Raw genomic sequence first — 21,372 nt, 5'->3', positions numbered from 1 at the left:
TTGGACATTATTTTTTTGAGCTTTAAGAAATGGCATTAGACTTAAGAGAAATAGAGATATAGAGGTATGATCATCAAGATTGCTTACACAATCTGAGCCTAAAAAGGCATGAAAAGATAGATGAGAGTCCTTTCAAACGAATAACCCATGGTGAAGTGCACCTTGAAGACACTGAAGAACCCATTTGACATCAATCTAATATGTAGTAGTAGGACGATGCATGTACTGAGACAAGCGATTAATCACAAATGAAATATTTGGTCTAGTGAGATTGAGAGCACCAATAATTAACTGATCATTAGCATAAGAAAGAGAAGTGCCATCAGTAAGGGAAAGAATTATTAAAGTCACTGGCACAGTGACACTCTTAACTTGAACCATACATATTTTATGGAAAAGATCTTGAATGTATTTGCATTGATTTAAAATAACACCACATTTTATTGAAAAGACTTCTACACTAAGAAAACACGAAATAATCCAAGGATCTTTGATAGAAAATTAGGCTGCCAACTTGAAAATAATAGATTGAACAACCTTAGAGTCATTACTATTGATCATAATATCAATATATATCGATAAAAATACAATAGTACTTGAGTTATGTAGTATGAATAATAAAGTTTCTAAAAGAGAGTAGAAATTGGCGCAAGCCATACTACCAAGCATGTGGTGCCTATTTTAGCCCATAGAGGGCCTTCTTGAGATAATAAAAGTGTGTAGGCAAATTAGGATCTATAAACCCCGAAGGTTAAGTCATAAAACATTTTCACTCAAATGTCCATGCAAAAATACATTATTAACATCAAATTGACATAAACACTATCCTTGGATGATTTTTTAGACAAAGAATTAGGTGAACAAATAATAGGTTTAACAACCAAACTAAATGTTTCATGATAATAAATACTCGATCTCGGATGAAAACCTTTAGCAACAAGGCAGGCTTTATATCAAGTAATAGCACCATCCAAATTATGCTTGAAGTGAAAATCCACTTACAACGAACAAGATGTTAAGATTCAATATATGGAACCAATTCTCAAGTACCATTTTGAATTAGAGCATTAAACTCATCATACATAGTAGTACAACAATGTGGGGATTTGAGTGTTTGAAGAGGTATGAATATGAAGATGTGGAAGATGGGGAGGAATATGAAAAGATTGGAAAAGAGAAAGATATAGATTATAAAGGAGAAGAAAAATAGAGTATACCTTGTAAAGGCGTAGCTCGGACTAGCAGGAAGGAGTGTTTCTTATCAAAGGTAATAACACTAGTGTCAGCCCTTGTCGATGATGAAGAAGAGGTGGATATAGAGTGATAAGGAAAAACATATTCAACAAACTTTACATGCCTGAAGGTATATAGCTTTTAAGATTGATGTTATAATATCTATAAGCACTTTGAGTGAGAGAATAACCAAAAACCATACAAGGTTGAGACTTATTTTTTAATTTATTTGAAGTGTAAGGATGGAGCCATGAGTAGTAGAGACACCCAAAGACCTGAAGTTTAGAGATTGGGATGATAACCTAATAATTTTTCATAAGTAGAGGACATGGACAAGTTCAATTCTGGCATGTGACTTATTAGATAAACCATAGTTGCAAAAGCATAGGGCTAAGGATGATGAGGATAAATGAATGGTAAAAAAGGGAAAGACTTGCTTCAACGATATGGCGATGTCGCCATTCAAGAAAACCATTATATTCTAGAGTTTACGGTAGACTTGTGAGTTAAGATATACTATTATCAGCAAGAAAATATTTTAAGGCAATATATTCTCCACTATTATCAATACATCGAGTGATGCTATTGGTTTAGAAAAGATTTTTCATAATTCTTTTAAAATGGACAAAGACATCATAAACATCATATTCCTTTTGCAATGTGTAAAACCAAACATAACAGGTAAAATAGTAGACAAAAATGACATAATATTTGGAACCATCGTAGGAGAAGTAGGAGAGATCCATACATTTGATAACGCAAGTTCTAAAGGAGCTTTACTAGTTAAATAGGAGTTAGAAAATAGTAACTTATACATTTTGTTACAATAACATGAATTATAAGAAAAAGATATTTAATTGGAAGAATTTGAAAGCTATTTTATTAGAAGAAACTAAATGCTGCAAAGTACAAGAGGAAGGGTGACCAAGACGTGAATGCCATCAAGGAAAAGTAGTTTTCATAATAGAAAAAGGCAACGATTGGTGAAGAGGAAGATTCCTTTTGATGAGACCACTCATAGACGCCATACTTAACAATGCCCTACACTAGTATTATCTTCGTTGTTCGATTCATCAAAGAAAAACAATCATGAAAAAGTCAATAGTTGCATTATTTTATAAGCAAAATTGAGATACTAATCAAATTTTTACTCATATGAGGAACACAAAGAATATTATAGAGATTAAATGATTTTGAAGGAGAGGAAATAATGGTTAAGTCTGTGTGTGTAATAGAAAGTCATGTACCATCACCAATTTATATGTCATCATGGCCAATATAAGTGTCATGAAGTGATGAATTTTGAAGATCAGATGTGACATGATAAGAAGCAGCCGAATCAATAAGCCACTTAAGTGTTATAGGTATAGTTGATACAATAAGATTAGCACTTGGACTGGAGTGAATGATGTTTCTAGAATTGGATGTTGAGTTGGATGGTCAAGGTGTGTATTTGTAAGTTTTGCACCGTTTGGCCGAGTGTCTTTGCTAACCACAAAGTTGACATTTGCCAAAGTAAGGACGAGACTGATAGTTTGAGGTTTGGGGGTTATTATTAGAATGAGTTATGTTGGTCTTTGTTGATGTTTGATAGGTGAGGCTGGATTTAGAAGATGAGGTCTATAAGATGTTGGTTGTTTTATATGTTGCATGGGAGCTAGCAGGGAACTTTGAGGCTTTTTGGTAATCATATTTGAGATGAGCTTCATAATTTATAAGTTGTTCATGTAGTTCATCAAATGTAACTAGAGTCTTACGAACTTGAATAGCATAACTTGTAGCTTTATATTCATCATCAATATCTCTAAGAATTTTTAGGATGAAATCCTCATGGTCAAGAGGATGTTTCAACAAGGTGAATTCATCAACCAAAACTTTAGTGTTTTTCATGTGTTCGGTGATTGATTGTGTGCCTTTATAATGATCCTGAGTTGTTCTTTGAGTTGGGTAATACGACCTCTACAAGGTTTGGCATATGTATTTGCAAGAATGGTCCAAGCTTGACGTGATGTCTTGGCATAAGCAATAAATAGAATGAGATTAAGTATTAAGGAGGCTGCAATGGCACTAAATATTAGCTCATCTTGTCTAACTCATAATGTATGTGCTAGATTTGGAGTACCATCGTTAATTTGTGAGGGAGGACAAGGACTTGTCCCATCAATGAATCCTATAAAATCGTAGCCAATGAAAAAAGCATGAAACTAAAATTGCCATGATGACTAATTGGAAGGATTTAGTTTGAGAAACAGTTGAGATGGCTTGAGTTTTCAAGAGGCTTTACAATAGTCTTTTTCTTTGAAGATGAGGCAGTTGAGTTTGTAATGGTTGTTTCGGCCATTTGGAGGAATAGCTTAATAAGCTTTAGAGTAGCTCTACTACTATAAAAAATTTAGGAGACAGAAATTTGGTGAAAGGTTTTCCACCATATTAATTGATAACAATGAACAATATATATAGTTGTACAAGAACCTGAAATAGGAGATATATATATGGGTAGGATTGAGCAAAAAAACCATTTAAACAAATATATGATCCGAAACCAATTAACTAGAACCAAATTTAATAGATAACCCAACCGATGGTTTAGATTTTGGTCTCAATGTTTTTATAATTTTAGTTATCGATTCGGTTTTGATTTTTTAAATAAAAAACTGCAGTTTTCGATTAACTAATTAAAAGCATTACATCTTATATATTTACTATAAATATATCTAAAATAATCTTATTTTCTTCTCTCATCAATATTGATGACCTAAAACTACTTCTCTTGTCTTTAGATTTGGATTATCTTCTTATGATGGGTATTCATAAGAAATTTTTAAAGTAATTTTATATCTAGATATTTAGAATTTATGTACTTTTTAGAAAAATGTACTTTTAATGTTGATTGTATAACTTATACTGTAACTTTTAATTATATTTATTTCAGCTGGAATTATTGTTTCTATATAAGATTTTCATAAAAATATTTATTAAATAGTTGTGACGGTTAAAAACTGTAAAATAAGATTAACCGATCCGAATGAATTGGTTAGCGAGTTCATTAGGTTCGTTTTCAGTTTTAAAAATAAAAAAAAACCATAGTGAATGGTTCAGTCTTAATTTTTAGTTAATGATTCAGTTAACTGAAGTATGAGCACCCTTATACATAAGCCTAAAGTAGAAAGATATACATAGGTCTGAAATAGGAAAATATACACAATTGATATATATACTCTATTGTAAATAAGAACTTTAACTAATTTTCCTTCTCATTAGGTAGATTGACCTTATCATATATGCTTTCCCTATCAATTATTCAAGAGAGCGGTGAACCCTTTTACAAATAAAATCACTATCAACTAAAAGGGAGGATTTATTAAGTTCATGGGCAACTTTATTCCATGCCCTAACAAAGAAAAACGAAACATAATTGAAATGAAAATATAAAGATTTAATATCATCAAGCAATTTGTAGAGATGATAGAATCCAGTAGCATCCATACGTAGGCCATTGATAAAAGACAGAGAGTCATTTTCAATCTAAATATTTCTCCATTCTAAAGTATCAAACACAGCCAAACCTGCTTCTGCAATATTAGACTTACAACGTAAGGGCAACTTCTTCTGAATAGAATATAGAGCTTAACCAACATTATTTCGCATAACAACACCCACCTCAACATATCCATTCGCCTCCTTTATTGCAGCATCAATATAGATTTTAACTTTATCAGAAGTAAGAGCAACCCATACCCCAACATCCCGCATAGTAGTAACATACAACATATGACAATGCTTAAGTTATGGTCGCGATTTCCAAGTATAAATTACTTCAAACAATAAGGGTTAATGCTCTATAAGAAAAACACGTAAATATGATATTAGTACATCTCAATTTGATTGTTAAAATCAAAATATGAGATTACTAAGTTGATGAAACAACTAAGTTAAAAATGCTGATTTTTCTATTTGGCTTAATATTTAGTTTCAGTTGGTTTCTATTTGATTTTTTATAAGGTTAGTATCGGTTAATATTTAATTTTAGCTAGTTTTTATTTGTTTCTATTAGGTTTAAGTTCAGTATTTAAAATAATACAATTTTAAGAACATAAAAAAAAAAAAGAATAAACAATAAACAATTAAACTAAACTTTCTATTAACTGTAAATTTTATTTAGTTTCGGTTTTATTATCTTGAGCTTTTTTACTTAGTTTATCCTTGATTTTTATTTAGTCTCAGTTGATTTTATTAGTGTCCGAATGATTTTGTTAGGTTTGTATTAGATTTATGTTAGTTTTGATTAGTTTATATCTATTTTTTATTTAATTTCCGTAAGTTTATGTCCAATTTTTAAAAGGACAAAATAACTTATATAAATCCATTATCAATGTTGATACAATAACTTTAAAAAAATAAAAATACAATTGTTCATTCTTTCATTGTAATAGATTCAAATTCAAAGTTATTAGAACATTAATTTTTGTTAGTTTTTGTTTTTAGTTAGTTTATGTTAGGTTTATTTTATATTGTAAACAAAAAAGCATAAAATTTAATTACTTCTAGAAGAAAAAAAGGCATAAAAATATAAAATAGAAAAGAATTAATGTAAAGATAAAAAAGAAAAAAGAAAAAACAAAGTGAAGGTAAAAAGAAAAAAGAAGTTGCAAGGGTATTATTGTAAGAATTTTAAAAGAAAGCGTACGAGAATAATTTCTTCTAATAACTTAGAAATTGAAACGGGGCAACTTTTGCAAGCAGACAGATAATGGAAGCCCATTCCTAACAACAGCGTTGGAACCAACATCAACTCCCAAGTGTTGTAGCAAACTGCCTGCCTGCCTGCTTGACAAGCACGCCTATCACTCCTATATAAAGCTTTTGGAAACTGCCCTCTCGCTCTTCTTTCGCTTATAACAAAACAAACAAACAAGCACTTGGTTCTCCCCATGGCGATAAGCCTCTTCCACTCCTGCTCGTAATTAGTAACGAAGTCTTCTGCTTGTCAGTAATAGAGGTAATAACAAAAAGCTCTTGTCTTTCCCTCTTGGTCTTGCCATACCGTTTTACGTGTTTCATTTGCACTGTTTGTTTGTTTTTTTCTTCTTTCCTTTTGATTTCATGTTGTTCGTCTCATTTCGGGATTTAAGTGTCAGTGGCGATCATTCTCTTTTAATAATGCTCTGTTTTGTTTTTGGTTTATTTAGTTGAAAAATTCATGAACTTCAGTGAATTCTCTATTTGAATCCTAAAAGTTTTCTCTTTATATATCACTTTATTTGATGGATGATTGCGAGTTCAATAACCGTTACTTTAGATATTGTATGAGCAGTTACCTGTCAGTTTCCTGATTTGTGGTGCCTTTTTTCAATTTGCGTTTGATTTATAGGGGTCATATTGATGTTTATCATTTGATTTTGAAGGCTTTAGAGAGAATTGCGGACAATGACTACTAGACAATTTAGTGGCAGTACACTTTGTAGGGGATTGTCTACTACAAGTAATGAACAGAATGGACTAATAAAGGGAAGGAAGTTTTCTTTGCGGTGCCCAAGTTTTGTTATTCCTGAACGATTAGCTTGTAAAGATTTTGTTTCTAATTCTTGTTTGTCTTCAGAGTACATAAATTCTTTATCACCACTTGTGACTCGTCGCAGAAAGCCTCAAATTGGCATAGTTTATAATCAATCTAGTTCTGGGTATGGTGTGGAATCTACTAATGTGCAGGAGAGGTCATCATCTTCTGAAGAAGAATATGCCCTCAATAGTTCAACTGAAGTACAAGTGTAAGATAAAAAATCCACCATTACTATTATGCAATTTTTCTTTCCTGCGGTGTTTTGAAAATCTGTAATTGCTAGGTTTTAACTCAATTGAATTTGATTTTGTCAATTCTCATGTTTGGAAAAGCTGTATTTGCTAGAATTCAATTCTTTTAGTTTAAGAAAGAGGCATATTAGAAGGCATGTTTAATAGATATGAATTCTTGTAGCTATGGCGTGATGTTGCAATAATTCAATTGAATTGATTTCTGACACATAAGTCATGTCAAGCAATATTCATGCACAGGACAATTCATTCTTGTGGTTGATAATGATTGCCATATAATCAAAGAAAAGGTTTGTGATCCATGCAATTTCACCAAACAAAATGCTTGTTAGTTAAAAATGCAGTTCTTTTGAAAATATAAATAAGCAACTAACAGAGAACTGGACTTCCTGTTGTGTATGTATTTATGTTCCTTTATGTTTGTTTAGAAGAATTGGCTCCTTCCTAATAATGTCCTTATGGTTTTCTTTTTTTTTTCTTTCTTGATTTTGTTTGCAGGGAGTCATCTAGAGTAACAATTAACCAACCAGAGTCTTCCGATGCCAAACATCAGCTTATAATGCTTTCTTTGCCTGCAATTGCTGGACAGGCTATTGAGCCCTTAACACAGCTGATGGAGACGGCTTATATTGGTAGATTAGGTATTCAACTATGCTTGCAATTTAATACTATGGGCTTCCCCCTTAATTTCTGATTTATTGATTGTTCTTCTGTCCTTAGTTTTTGTCATGGTCTTGCTTTCCTTTATTTCTTTTTTTACTTTTAATCATGATTTTCTTCAGTAATTAAAATTTAGGCAAATTTGAAGTTATCCGATGATATCGGAGTAAAATAAAGCTTATGGACTGATGTGAATTTAAATATAAGATGTGTGACATGGTACGATTTACCATCTACTTTTAGAGTATAAGTCTGATATAGATTAAGGCTGGTTAAGTTATCTTGACACTGTGCTATTCTCTTGCCCTTATAGGTCCTGTGGAGTTGGGTTCAGCTGGTGTTTCCATAACAATATTTAACAATATATCGAAGCTGTTTAATATGCCTCTTCTTAGTGTTGCGACTTCTTTTGTTGCAGAAGAGATTGCCAAGAATGGAAAAAATTCATCTTTAGGTAAATTTAATATTATGTTTTGGAGTGTCAGATATATATTCATGTCTGACAGGGATGCATTTTGTCCTTATCATTGTATATAAAGGACCATACCCAATTACCCATATCTATTTCAAGTGTCTGATATGTGTTTGGCATGGATTTGAAGCAACAAATGCTCAAATCCTGATTGATATTCTGGCTGCCATCTTGTTGGACATGGGTTGTACTGAGGGAATAAGTGATTGACATTTTTGGCTGCAAATCTATTTGGCCTGCTTTTGATGCAGAAAAGGTTATTCAAGAAAACAGTACAAATGGTAAGCCTACTGATGTGGTAGCTGAAAGAAAGCAACTATCATCTGTGTCTACAGCCTTACTGTTAGCTGTTGGTATTGGGATCTTCGAGGCAGTAGCCCTGTCTCTTGGACGTGGACCATTTCTTAAATTGATGGGAATAACATTGGTAAGTTTTGCATATACTTTGGGACTCACACATTCCTTCCATGCTTCTGTGCCTGCCTATGTAAAATTAGTTCATAGCATAATTTTAGAATCTGTATATGTGCTGAACCCACATCTTAAACTGCAAAAGACTTCTTCTGGGTAGGATCTCAAGGTGCATGCAATATTTGGCTGACTGAAACTTGTGAAAAATCAACAATACCTTAAGAGATTAATCACTCAGCATTTCTTGTCGACAAATTTCTGAACAGGATTCACCGATGTGCATACCTGCAGAACGATTTCTTTTTTTAAGAGCTCTTGGTGCTCCTGCATTTGTAGTGTCTTTGGCTCTTCAAGGCGTTTTACGAGGCTTCAAGGATACAAAAACTCCTGTTTATTGTTTAGGCAAGTGCTTAATCTAATTTCTAAATGAATAAAGTTGCAAGTGTCGAAACTGCATTAATTTTGTCTTCTGTAATTAAATATTGTAAAAGATTGATATCACATGTCATATTATATATACTGTTGTCACTTTTTAGTTGTTTTCTAATGTTCCATAATTGGTATTCATTCTAGCAGTAAATGGTTTTATTCTTTTTCATAAGGAATTACTTAGAGATATAAAAAGAATAATTCAGAATTAATGGCTGCAATTGGGAGGTAGGGCATTCTGTTGATGAGCCAAATTTTTCTGTCCATATTTCTGCACAATTCATAGATGCCCTTGTTTATGACTTGACGTGTATCGTGCTTTGTTTCGTCCTTGATTTAGCAAGCAGTTGATATTGAATCTGGCACCCTAGTTGTTTGAAGCAATTAAGAAAGTTGTTTTGAAGAATGCATGTAATTTTTGTTAAATTCTTTTCTGATTTTCGCCCTTGATTGTTGCTCTTCCTCCCTCTCCTCTGCAATTGGTTTTATTAAAAGCTGGTATTCTTTTTTATTTTGGTTTAAAAATAAATTCGTTGTGTGTCTGTTCCAGCTATTTGATGTTCTTACCTCTGTGTGCAGCTCTTGGTAATTTATCTGCCATACTTTTATTTCCAATACTGATGTATTCTTTGAAGCTGGGTGTAACTGGTGCTGCAATTTCCACTGTCATATCTCAGTATGTTCTCTAAGCATTAGATTCCCTCTTCAGATATTTTATTTTACTCTTATCTTTTTGTAATAATCACACTAAAAGTTTAATGTTCTAGATACATTATCGCCTTTTTAATGATTTGGCATCTAAATAAGAGGGTTATATTATTGCCTCCGAAGCTGGGAGACCTGCAGTTTGATGTCTATGTGAAATCTGGTGAGTTTTTCTTCTTGCTCTTTTATCTTGTTTCTTTTCCTTTGCTCTCTTCAGTTAAAATCAGGATTACTGAAACTACATGAGATATGCAATGCTGTTTGACAATGATAACCATCGACTAGTATGACTTGTGACAGTGAATCAACTTTAATGGTCTATTGCACTATCATTATCACTAAACTTTTTTTTTTTTACTTCAGTTGTATGTATATCACTTTATTTTTATCTTGTGTTTTCGAGATTCTACTTGTTGAAATTGCACTTGTGGTGATCTTATAGGTGGTTTTCTTATTGGAAGAACTCTTGCTGTTTTAACAACCACTACACTAGCAACTTCAATGGCTGCTCGACAAGGCCCTGTAGCCATGGCTGCACACCAGATATGCATGCAAGTATGGTTGGCTGTTTCTCTTCTTACAGATGCATTTGCTGCCTCTGCTCAGGTGGAGAGTTCTCTTCATTAATTCATCTTGTCAACAAATTATGGCTAGTTATTTATTTTCTTTTATCCTCTTTAGTTTATTCATTTAAATTCTATCAATTGGGATGAATCGCTATGGACTCTTTGTGCTATACAAAAATTCAAGAATTTGATATTATAAACTGCAGTGTACTGACAGAAAAAATCTTATTATACAAAAGAATTGTTTTATGTTAATTGTGAATTTGGCCTTTGTAATATATCTTCCAAGAAAGTGCTGTGATTTACGGTTGAGTTAATTGTAGCATGTGTCATATTCTCACGTTATATTTGCTGCATATTGCTTGCCTACTAGTGTTGCCTTATTGATATGCCTAACATTCTATTTGTTCTTTAGGCCCTAATTGCCAGTTATTCATCAAAAGGTGACTATAAAAATGTTCGGGAAGTTTCAAACTTTGTGTTGAAGGTGGTATTTCTTTTTCTATTAATTGTTCTTTCCTTCCTTCTTTTTCTCTGAATTTGACATTTTATATTTATTAGTAGATTTCAAATATTTTAGCTTTGTCTTTATTTTAATTTTATGAGATGCTATATTCTTGATATTTCTTACAGATTGCTTTGAATGTCTGTTGTAGATTGGCCTGTTGACTGGTGTTTCCTTGGCTGCAATTCTGGGTGTATCTTTTGGTTCCATAGCTACCTTGTTTACCAAGGATGCTGAAGTATTAGGAATTGTCAGAACTGGAATATTGGTGTGTGCTTTTCTTTTGATTTATATATTTTCTGTTTAATCTGAATGCTGTGCTTTTGTACTGATTCAATATAAAAAATGTTCCAGTTCGTTAGTGCTAGTCAGCCTTTGAATGCTCTGGCTTTTATTTTTGATGGCCTTCACTATGGTGTTTCTGACTTTGCATATGCAGCCCGCTCTATGGTATGCTGTAACCTTACACTGTCTTTCTAATTTTTTCTGAGTGTCCTTGTGTTCCATTAACCTAACATCAGTATTGATCTGCAGATGTTGGTTGGAGTAATATCTTCTGTCTTTTTGATCTATGCTCCATCAGTTATTGGCCTTCCTGGGGTCTGGTCAGGTTTGGCTCTCTTTATGGGCTTGCGTACAGCAGCAGGATATATCAGGTAAATATAAGCATAATATGGAGTTTTGTTTCCAAAGTAACTCTTGAGGTTGTGGATACCAGTATTTATATTGTCTTTATTATGGTTTGGTTACTGTGGTTCTTTTTATTTTGTGAAATTTGTATAATGTAGGTTTTATTTTTTAAACAGTAGTCTAGAAAACATGTTGGTTTTGGTGGTTGCAGGTTGACCTCAGAAAAGATCTAATATTATTATTGGGTTTGGTTGTCAAATTTTCAACCTTGAGCTGATATATTAGTCATCCCAAGAAACTGACCTGCAAAATGTTGAAATTTTCTATGACATTTCTTATCCTTGTTTATTTCTGTCTTGCCTGTTTGTGTAGAAGACTCCCACAAATCATGAACTCGAAATGGAATACTTTTAAATTTACACTAATTTAATTTCTGCATATAAGAGTTGTTCCAGAGTTCTGAGTCCATTATCCAATGCCTTAATCCAGAATTGACCCCTTGTAAGTTGGTGTTGGCTTTCATATTCTTGAAGAACACCTGAGAAATTCACAAAAAGAAACTGATGGCTTGATTGGTTTTAATGTTCTGTCCCTAGTCCCAACTTTTAACTCTATTTCTATTGCCAGAAATTTTGTGTTGAATTAATAGAAATGCAATATGAAAGCATGCTCTGCCTTATACAATTAATATATCTTTTAATATCATACTTAAATTGAGTTCATAGCCTTTCATGTGCCTAACCAGCTTTCTTGACAATTTAACAACGGTGATTGACTCCTGCAAAAGACTAGTCAACATTCCATACTTCGATTCTGGAATTCCATACTGTGCTTGTTTTTCCTTAAACCTTTATTTATTTGTATTTTCAGAATACTATCAAAATCAGGTCCATGGTGGTTCCTCCATAAAGATTTGCAGAGTGTTCAGGTAAGTTCAATTACAACAAGACTTTTTGTTTTACTTTACATTATGTCATAGATACTCTTGCAATTAAATCTCGTTAAAAGACACTCTCATACCTATTGCAAGGAGTTCTAGTATTTTTCATAGTTGCCTTGATTGCAATGCTGCCCAAAACGGTTTTGTTCTCGCTTCTTTTTGAGAATGTCTTCATTACAAGAAAATATTAATAATTTGGGTACTAGAAAAGAATGCTGTCATCAGTCCTAGTGTATTGGAGAAATTTCATGCTTCTGTGGAAGAATAAGGGTGGAAGCACAAAGCTACTCTATTGATATAAACTAGTACAAAGATATATATATATATATATATATATATAAGGATGTATGTTTGTATGTTATTGATTCATAGCTGTCGTTTTCCAGCTTGCCAGTTGAGATGTGAGCAATAAAGAATGAATTGCAGGAAGTCAGAGCTTGGCAAATTTCTCGGATAGGCTGGTCAAAGATTTTTGAATAACAGTTTATTATCATTTATCCAAACAATTCCTCATTTTTATCAGAAAAACTTTACCATTAAAATTGCTGACTTGTGAATATTGATTTTGTTAAATATATTCATTCAGCAGTATTGTATACAGTTTTTTCGTTGCCCACTTGCTTATAGTCCATGTTTTTGGAGTTTGAAAATGTTCTTGTTTTGTAAATTATTAAAGAAAATAATATATTGGTTGAATATTATATTTAGACCACGTAGTTCTTTATTTGAATTAAATTTTATATTAATTGAATTTTGCATTTAGACCACGTAATTCTTTATTTGAATTAAATTTTATATTAATTATATAATACATGAGTATTTATATTTTTATATTTTCAAATATATATAAATATGTCTTATTTTTATATTTAATATTTTTTTAGCAATTAAAATACATTTATTAATAAATATATATTAATTATCAAATAATTTTGCATACTAGACAGGAATTAAGATGAAGTATAATCCATTGGGCCATAAGGCTGAAACAGTTCAGCAATAAATCCCTTCTTTTTTTGGAGTTCCAACCCATGTCTTTGCACAGCTGGTGATTGTATCATATGCGAAGTGCACCAATGCATGATCTTCTGTAATACCTACCTGAGTATTGCTTCATGTAGTCTTCCTATATCTTTACTTGTTCCTCCATCTCTTTAATGCCCGGCACTCTGAAGATACCATCCAGAAGTTCTGCTAGCCATCGGCATCTCATCTCTGAGGTATACAAATTTGCAAGACTTTCTGAGAATCCAATTATTGCTAGTTGTGGAATCCGGGGTTGTATGCATTCCCTATATAGAGGAATTGTTGCCTTGGGGAATCCTGCTATCGGATCTTGAAAGGCTGGTGATGCAAAAATCTGCTTCAGTTTTCTGTCACCCCTGAATCTCGTTGCCAATATGACTAAATCTATCTTTACAGGTTCAGCCTCACCATCAATCCAAACCCTATCTCTGCAGAATCTAATGTTCTGCGACTTCTTCAGAATGATGCTTCCCTTTTCAACTCTATCATAGAATTTTTCTGGAACAGTTGAGATCATGCAAGAACTGAATTCTTGGAGAAAACTATGTTCCGGTACCATCCCAAACTTAGCCAGTGGAAGCTTACATTTGATATAACTTTCAACAAATTTGGAAAATGTCCATCGCTGTTAAGAGATTAGTGAAGATAGATTAGCTCCACCTGACTTGAGCCTGTGACTTATGAGAAAATGTGAAAAACTGAGCACATAATATTACCACAGGTGAAAGAAATGTTGCTAATAGGTTATGGAGGAAGGTTTAGCCAGGCTTGTGAAGCAGAAGCTCTGAGAATCGATTAAAGTACAAATAAGCCATTGGCACTCCCCATGGATGGTGATTAGGGACGTTCCAGTGTTATGTCTTGTATAACAACGTACAAGGAAGGTTCAACCCTAGAAACATAAGTAGCATAAAAGAAATTCTCAGAAACAAATCATTCCAGTGTTTAGTCTTTGAGTTCCACCCCTACTTTTTTGTGGGTTAAATGCAGCAGAAATATTTTTACCATTTGCTGATGAACACTCCATAGCTATATCCAGTGCAGATTTTTGGAGGCCAACGACCATCACCTGCTTCCCTTTGATGAAATTTACTTCACTTTCATAATCCATCGCTACATAATCCATGAAGTATATCACATTGCCCCGAAATGCCTTAGGCCCCTCATCTGGAGGAAATTCTGGAATATTAGGAACTTCGTTGAACCGCCCAATGCCAAGGATTACAAAGTCCATTTGGTACACCTGCATTCACTTAAAACTTCAGCACATTTTTACATAGTTTTCCATCTTCCCTGGATCAATAATAACAGCACAATGCGACTACGAAATTTGCTAGAAAGAATAGGTAGCAATATTCATAGTTACCCGAGTTGAAAGGATCTTGGTTTCCTCTACTGTGACGTTCTATTTCCCTTTAAAACAGAAGGGCTCACCAGTGCCACCCCATAGTTCCCAAGATTCCATCTCCTCTTGGGAGGATCCCTCATAGCTTATGCTGATAACTTTAATATTAAACTTGATGTGTTGAAGCAATCCAAAATGGCGAGCATACGATTCATCATACTCCAACACTTGATCTCGGTTAGGGAAGTGATCCAAAGTCGAGCAACATTACTCATGAGCCGGCTGCTCTAGTCTTAGAAACTCTTGGGTTTTCTCCATTTACTCATAAACCCGAATTTGTTACTTGTCTTACTTGGGAGTTTACCTAAGCCCATGAAGCATGTGGTATGCAGCAAGAAAGGAGGAGACACATCAAGGCCAAGTTTTATTATGCTGTTTTACTATGCTTTGTTTTAGTTTGAATTTTATGCTTTTGTTTTAGTGTGCATTTTAATACTTTTGTTTTAGTTTGTTTGTAACTTATAAATAAAAGTATTAAGAGTGAGGTGTGTGAATAGGTGAAAAGTTTCTACAACGTTCAGCCTTGAATGAAAGAATTAAAAGGGCTGATCTAATTAAGGAAACTTTCACATAGTGGGGGTTATGGTGTGCAAACGTTTTCAATGTTGTTTTAAGGTTGTTTAAAGCCAACTTTTTGTATTCTTTTCTTATTTGTAAGTTTCTTATATATATAAGTTATGGAATGAGAAAAGGGGACAGTTGATTATCAAAGAGAACGTGTACTCTCTATTTTTTTGAGTTTGTCTCAATCAAAGAGTCTTTCTTGTTACTTTGAGTTTGTCTTGAGTGATAAGATTTGTGGTGGAACATTGAGTGAGTCTTATGTTCTTACCTAGTATTCCAATAGTCTTGAGTTAGTCTTGAATTGTTGGTGCAAAATTTCAATTTGTGAATTCTTGAGTGAAATTAAGGGGTCCTTTTCAATTTAGTCTAAATACCTTTACAAGTTTTCTGTTGTGAGGTGTATTTGACTTAGATCAGGGAAGTCCTTTGTCACTGAAGATGGCCATGGAAAATCTGAGAACTGATAGAGTAGTTTTGGACTCTGAAGTTTAGTTGTCTCCAATGTTTTTGTCCATAATCCTCCTACACTACTTTGTGACTCGAAGACGATTGGACAGTGACTTTTCGATAGTGTGTACTTGCAGGCAAGGAGGCCACTGATGCCAGCTCTAATGATGGCTACTTGCCTTTTCATTGCTTAGAAATTGAAGATTCTGTGTCCTTCTACTACCACCTGACAGACTATAAAATGTACAGGGGGAAAAAGATGGTCAGAAATGCAACTTAACAATGCCCATCTGTTTCTGTTTCTGCCATACTTACCAAATGTCTCTGCGAATCTTTTACCTGATGACATGTGAAAGTGAGAAAGACTTGACATTCAAACAACCATGCATCATTAAGACAGAACCATTCTGCAACACATAATGTAGTTGCCCACCCAAAGATTACGGCTTCCCAGTTTGTCAAGATACTTCCACCAGTACACTAAAGTCCAAATTATTTTGTTCAAAATATATATTACGTGCCAAATAAAAAGGTGCGAACGATTCTGTAACGTACCATATTTTAGAGTGTAGTTAAGCATTAGATAATAATGTTGCAAGCTTGATCATTATCTACCAAATATGAAGGGCGCCAATGCTTAATCTCCTTTAACCTGGTTCTGCATATCTATTCAACATTTCTGCCCAAATTTCCATCTCTTCTATGCTACGTATTTTGGATTTTCCATGCAGAACCTCTGTTGGCCGTACGAAATATAGTGGAATTCTGTGAGAGAATATCTTATCCTATAAGTGACTACAAGTTTGCAACACTTTTCTTAAAAATCAATTACTTGTAGAATTCTGGGATCATTGCATTTCCTGACAACACAAACAATAACAGGACTTAATTGATTTCCCACTGAATTTTAGTCCTCTGAAATTTGGTATGTATATATATATGTAAAGATAACAATATTTTTGCTTTATTTTTGTTTAGCCGAATAAAATAATAATAGAGATGGAATAGTAGTTTTATAGTCATGGGATGAGTATTCTTTGATGATACAAAGTTTTGACTAATTGATTAGAGAAAGATTGAATTCTGTATTCTTATTTTCACAGTTTTAGAGAGGATTCCAACGCTACTATATTAAAATTTATTGGTTTTAAGAATTAAAATTAGAATAATTATTTAATTCATATAAAAACGGTTATTGAACTTATAAATTATTTTAGATTATTCCAAGAATTAGGTAAAGTCTCTCTCTCTTTTTATTTTTAATTTTAACTAATTGCATTTTTAACCACGACCTTTCGCGTGTTTTGCATTTTTAACATGATTTATTTATTTTGGCATATAAAAGCAGGAGCTTCCAATGTATTTGCAATTCGAAAAATCGTTAGGATATTCGGTGGTTAGGTGCCAATCTGTCAGGCAAGTTGGACAAGTATCTGCCACGCTGTTCATGCCATTAAACGCGTCACATACACATCAGAACGCATTGTATTGATGTGGAATTTACCCAACTTGAAAATTGATTCTAAGAAAACCCTAGTTAATGAAATCCCTAATTGTCCTTATCTCAAAATAATCCCTAATTCTAACAACATCTATCCTGAAAACCTATTTCGAAAACTATTCCTTGAGACAAAATTAGAAACTCCAAAATGTTTTTAAAGTTCCTACAAGAGAAAAAGGTGAAATTTGGAGATTATTGCTTGATATAATCGATATCAACAACTGAGTGGTCCAAAAAGTTGTGGTCCCAAAATCTTTGCTATGCTACGATAATAGCGAATAGGTATGGCCCTTTATTCTTTTTTATTGGAGTGATCATATGTTTTGCAGTTGTCGATGAATTAAATAGTGTAATTAGGGTCTCGAAATATGGGATGTTCAATATTTAATTAGGTATACTGTTTGATTTGTCTTTTAGTGGTTTAAGGTTTTTTCAAACGTTTGTATAGAGCTTAGGTTAAAAAATAAATTTTGCATGTATAACTTGCAGTGGCACATTCTCCATTTACTTCCATCATGGTGGGATATTTGTGTTTGTTGGTAATGAAAAGGTCTATGCTAGAGGTGAAATAACACCCAAGCGGTTTTGATATAGATAGATTCGAGTATCTTGATTTAGAAGAGGAAGTGGAGAAGCTTGGGTATAACCATTAGAAAAAGCTCACATTTAGAGTAGCAGAGGAAATAAACAGTGATGGGTAGAAGGTATTACAAGATGATTCTAGAGTTATGGCAATGTTGGAATCTATTTCAAGAGGACATGGGAAGATAAACATATTTGTAGAAGGTGGCAAGGTTGTAGAGAAGACATTGCCTAGTAAAGAGAAGGAAGTGGTTAGTAATAAGAATGAGGCTGAGGAAATTGATGTGGATGGGGAATATGAAGGTGTCGATATTGATATGACATTGGAAGGTGAATGTGAAAATTCTGAAGAAGCTGTGTGTGATAAAATTGGAGAAGATGATGAAGAAGATGTTGACTATAATCTAGTTGGTGAAAATGATACAAACAATGGTCTATCTGATCATGACCCGGCTTCAGATTATGATGAGTACATTAAAGCTAGGCAAAATAAGGCAAAATATAGAAAATATGTGCCTGTGGATGAAGTTCTAGAAAAATTTAACATATTGAGTGGGTTTGTGTCAAAGAAAACTGAGGTGAGGACTAATAAAAGTGTTAATACAGAGTCTGATTTGGAAATGCATTTAGAGTATGAAGACTCTGATGGTGATATAAATTCAGACTCAACGATTGATGAAGATGCTGCTGATGAGGGGACAAGTATAAAGAGGAAGAAGAAAAGGGTTACATATAATCCTAGGTGTGATTATAAGGCACTAACTTTTGTATTGGGGATGAGATTTGAAGATGGCTTCCAGTGCAGAGCTACTGTCCAAAGACATTCCATTTTAAATGGCCATGACATACAAATGATGAGAAGTAACAAGAGACAGTTGGAAGCCAAGTGTGTGGAAGGATGTAGCTAGAGACTTTATGGGAGTATGATACCTGAAGAAAATTCCTTTGCAATTAAAAATTTATATGGGGAGCATAGATGTCATAGAAAAATGAATAACAGATAAGCCATATCAGGTTGGATTGGGAAAAAGTATTTGAATAGATTCAAAAGAAAGCCGAACTGGAGCATTCAGAATTTAGAAGATGATGTTCTTGACAAACATGCTCTTAAACTCTCAAAGTGAAAGTTGTACAGAGCCAAATGGAAGGCCCTTGAGATATTAAGAGGTTCATTTTTTTATCATTTTGCAAGTCTGAGAAGTTACAAGGTTGAGTTGCTGAGAAGTTACAAGGTTGAGTTGCTTAGGGTGGATAAGGAGGGAAGGTTTGACTTTCTGTTGGAGGATGACACATCAAATGTTTCTATGTAGGTTTTGGTGCACTCAGAAAAGGATTTTTAAAGGGGTTTTAGATCAATAATTGGATTTGATGGGTGCTTCCTAAAGACATTTCTTGGAAGAGCTCCATTATGTGCTACTACTAAGGATGGAAACAATCAGATATTTCCAATTTTTTGGGCAGTAGTTGAAGTAGAAAATGGATTTTATTGGACATGGTTTCTAAGGATCTTGTTTAAAGACCTGAATATCTATGATGGTTGGGATGGAGTTTTGTTAGTGACCAACAGAAGGTGAATTTTTCTATACTTCATTATTAATTATTCATAGTTCAATTTATTTCCATTAAAGTGGTTGTAACTTGATTAATTTTGTTTGTAGACTCATTAATGCAATAAGAGAGTTGAAACCTTATGTTGAACATAGAAATTGTGCGAGGCAATGTGTACTGTAATTGGAAGAAAGAATGCAAGGGCCAAGCACTAAAGAACATGTTTTGCAGGGCTGCTATATGCACTTATGAGGCAGAACTGAAAATAGCACTTGATGATATGAAGGTAGAAAATGAAGCTGCATACTTGAATTTTCAAGAAAGGGACCCTTCAAAATTTGTAAGGTTTTCATTTCACCTTTACCTAAATATGATATGATAAACAATAACACCAGTGAAACATTTAGTGGTTACATAGTTAAAGCTAGGGGAAAACCTATTATTAATATGCTTGAAGATATTATAACTGCATTGATGGAGAGACAACATACTAAATTGATGCAAATGAGTGGGTCAGCTGACATTATTTGTCCTAGGATTAGGCTAAGCTAGAGCAAAATAGGTATAATAGTAGGCTGTGCTTCTCTAAACCAACAGTTGGAGACAAATTTCAAGTTTGTATTGGTAATGATCAATTTGTTGTAGACATAAACAAATGTACTTGCACTTGTAGATCATGGGATATAATTGAAATCCCATGTATTCATGCATGTTCATGTATACATTTCATGAAAAAAGACTCTGCAAAATTTGTTGAACCCTACTACGCGGTAGAAAAGTACATTATAACATATCAGCATGCATTGGAGCTAATTAATGGCAAGAAGATGTGGCCAGAAGCTACTGGAGATTCAATTAAACCACCACCATTCAAGAAGATATCAAGGAGGCCAAAGAAGATGAGAAAGAGGGCACTTGATGAGGAGGATAAGAATGCAAACAAGTTGAAAAGAACTGGAATACTCATGACTTGTCAAAAGTGCTTACAAATAGGTGCTAACAAGAGAAGTTATACTGAATTGAAACAATGTAAGTTTTCACTTTTGTTTTTTGTCCTTAACTGAATATATAATACCTAATTACACTACATATAATTTGAAATGTTAGGGGAGAAAAGGAAGACCACCCAAGAAATGTGGTCAACAAACTGCAACACATTCTGAAACCACATCTGGAACAGGAAGAAGTACATTGGCTAGAGCACCAAGTCAAGCATCAATAAGACCAACTCATAAAATGACCACTAGAAAGAAGCAACAAATTCCTACTAATGTAGATAATAAGATGTTCAATTTGTAACAGCTAGAGAAAGATGAATGGTGAGACATGGATATGGGGTAAGAATATTGGAAGAAACTGGAAACATATATTTGAGAGTAAGGTTTGCATGATTACTGTGTTTATATTTTATATAAGTAAAAAATAGAATCCGAGGACATGTCTTTTTACAGATGCCATAAAATAAGAGAGTTAATATGGTTTATTCTGCAAATGGAGCTACAAAGAAAGCATCTACATCTAAATAAGTTGTTGCAACATCAACAGGTCAACCAACTTTTACTAGGCACACTAGCTCTTCACAACTAGTTCACCCCAAAATCAATACAAGTATACCTAAATGAGGTGGCAGAACTAGTAGAGGTGGGAGAACTTCATCAACAAACTCAAAAGGATGTAATATAGGAACCTAGGAGAGTAATGTTTGATAGTGCGTTATGTTGTCAACAAGAGGATTTTTATGAGCTGATATATAGTTATTCATTGTTTGAACTGGCATTTTACTTATAGCTCAGTTATGTATTAGTTGGTTTATAGTTGTAAGGATTCAAGCATATTTTGTAAGCTGATGTGTAGCTAGTCAAGGTTTGAACTAGCACTTAACTTATAGCACAATTATGTACTGGCTGGTTTACGGTTGTAAGGGCACAGTTATTTTC

The 21,372-nt window shown here is 33.5% G+C and overlaps 1 protein-coding gene and 1 pseudogene across 1 annotated transcript; one reads left to right on the top strand and one right to left on the bottom strand.

The window, feature by feature from the left end:
* The first annotated feature begins 5,828 nt into the window (after positions 1 to 5,828).
* LOC8282958 (protein DETOXIFICATION 45, chloroplastic) lies at positions 5,829 to 13,069 on the top strand. The gene is made up of 15 exons (XM_015723374.3): positions 5,829 to 6,232; positions 6,639 to 7,001; positions 7,543 to 7,685; positions 8,018 to 8,158; positions 8,428 to 8,603; positions 8,854 to 8,989; positions 9,596 to 9,692; positions 9,784 to 9,884; positions 10,164 to 10,327; positions 10,703 to 10,774; positions 10,944 to 11,060; positions 11,147 to 11,242; positions 11,327 to 11,448; positions 12,293 to 12,350; positions 12,749 to 13,069. The coding sequence occupies exons 2-15, from the start codon at positions 6,661 to 6,663 to the stop codon at positions 12,758 to 12,760; spliced, it is 1,776 nt and encodes a 591-aa protein (XP_015578860.1). The 5' UTR covers positions 5,829 to 6,232; positions 6,639 to 6,660; the 3' UTR covers positions 12,761 to 13,069.
* Positions 13,070 to 13,312: 243 nt separating this feature from the next.
* On the bottom strand, positions 13,313 to 15,991 carry LOC8282957 (annotated as a pseudogene).
* Between the last annotated feature and the right edge of the window lie 5,381 nt (positions 15,992 to 21,372).

The sequence above is a fragment of the Ricinus communis genome, chromosome 8 (genome assembly GCF_019578655.1).
Source record: "Ricinus communis isolate WT05 ecotype wild-type chromosome 8, ASM1957865v1, whole genome shotgun sequence".
In the NCBI taxonomy this organism is placed as follows: domain Eukaryota; kingdom Viridiplantae; phylum Streptophyta; class Magnoliopsida; order Malpighiales; family Euphorbiaceae; genus Ricinus; species Ricinus communis.
Note: the sequence above shows the minus strand (reverse complement) of the source record. Positions and strands in the feature narration are given on the sequence as shown.

Excerpts from the sequence above, each read along its gene's own strand:
- LOC8282958 (XM_015723374.3), top strand. The coding sequence starts at position 6,661 with ATGACTACTAGACAATTTAGTGGCAGTACACTTTGTAGGGGATTGTCT. Across the intron at positions 7,686-8,017 it reads GGCTTATATTGGTAGATTAG|GTCCTGTGGAGTTGGGTTCA; the intron begins GTATTCAACTAT and ends TTGCCCTTATAG. Across the intron at positions 10,328-10,702 it reads CATTTGCTGCCTCTGCTCAG|GCCCTAATTGCCAGTTATTC; the intron begins GTGGAGAGTTCT and ends TTTGTTCTTTAG.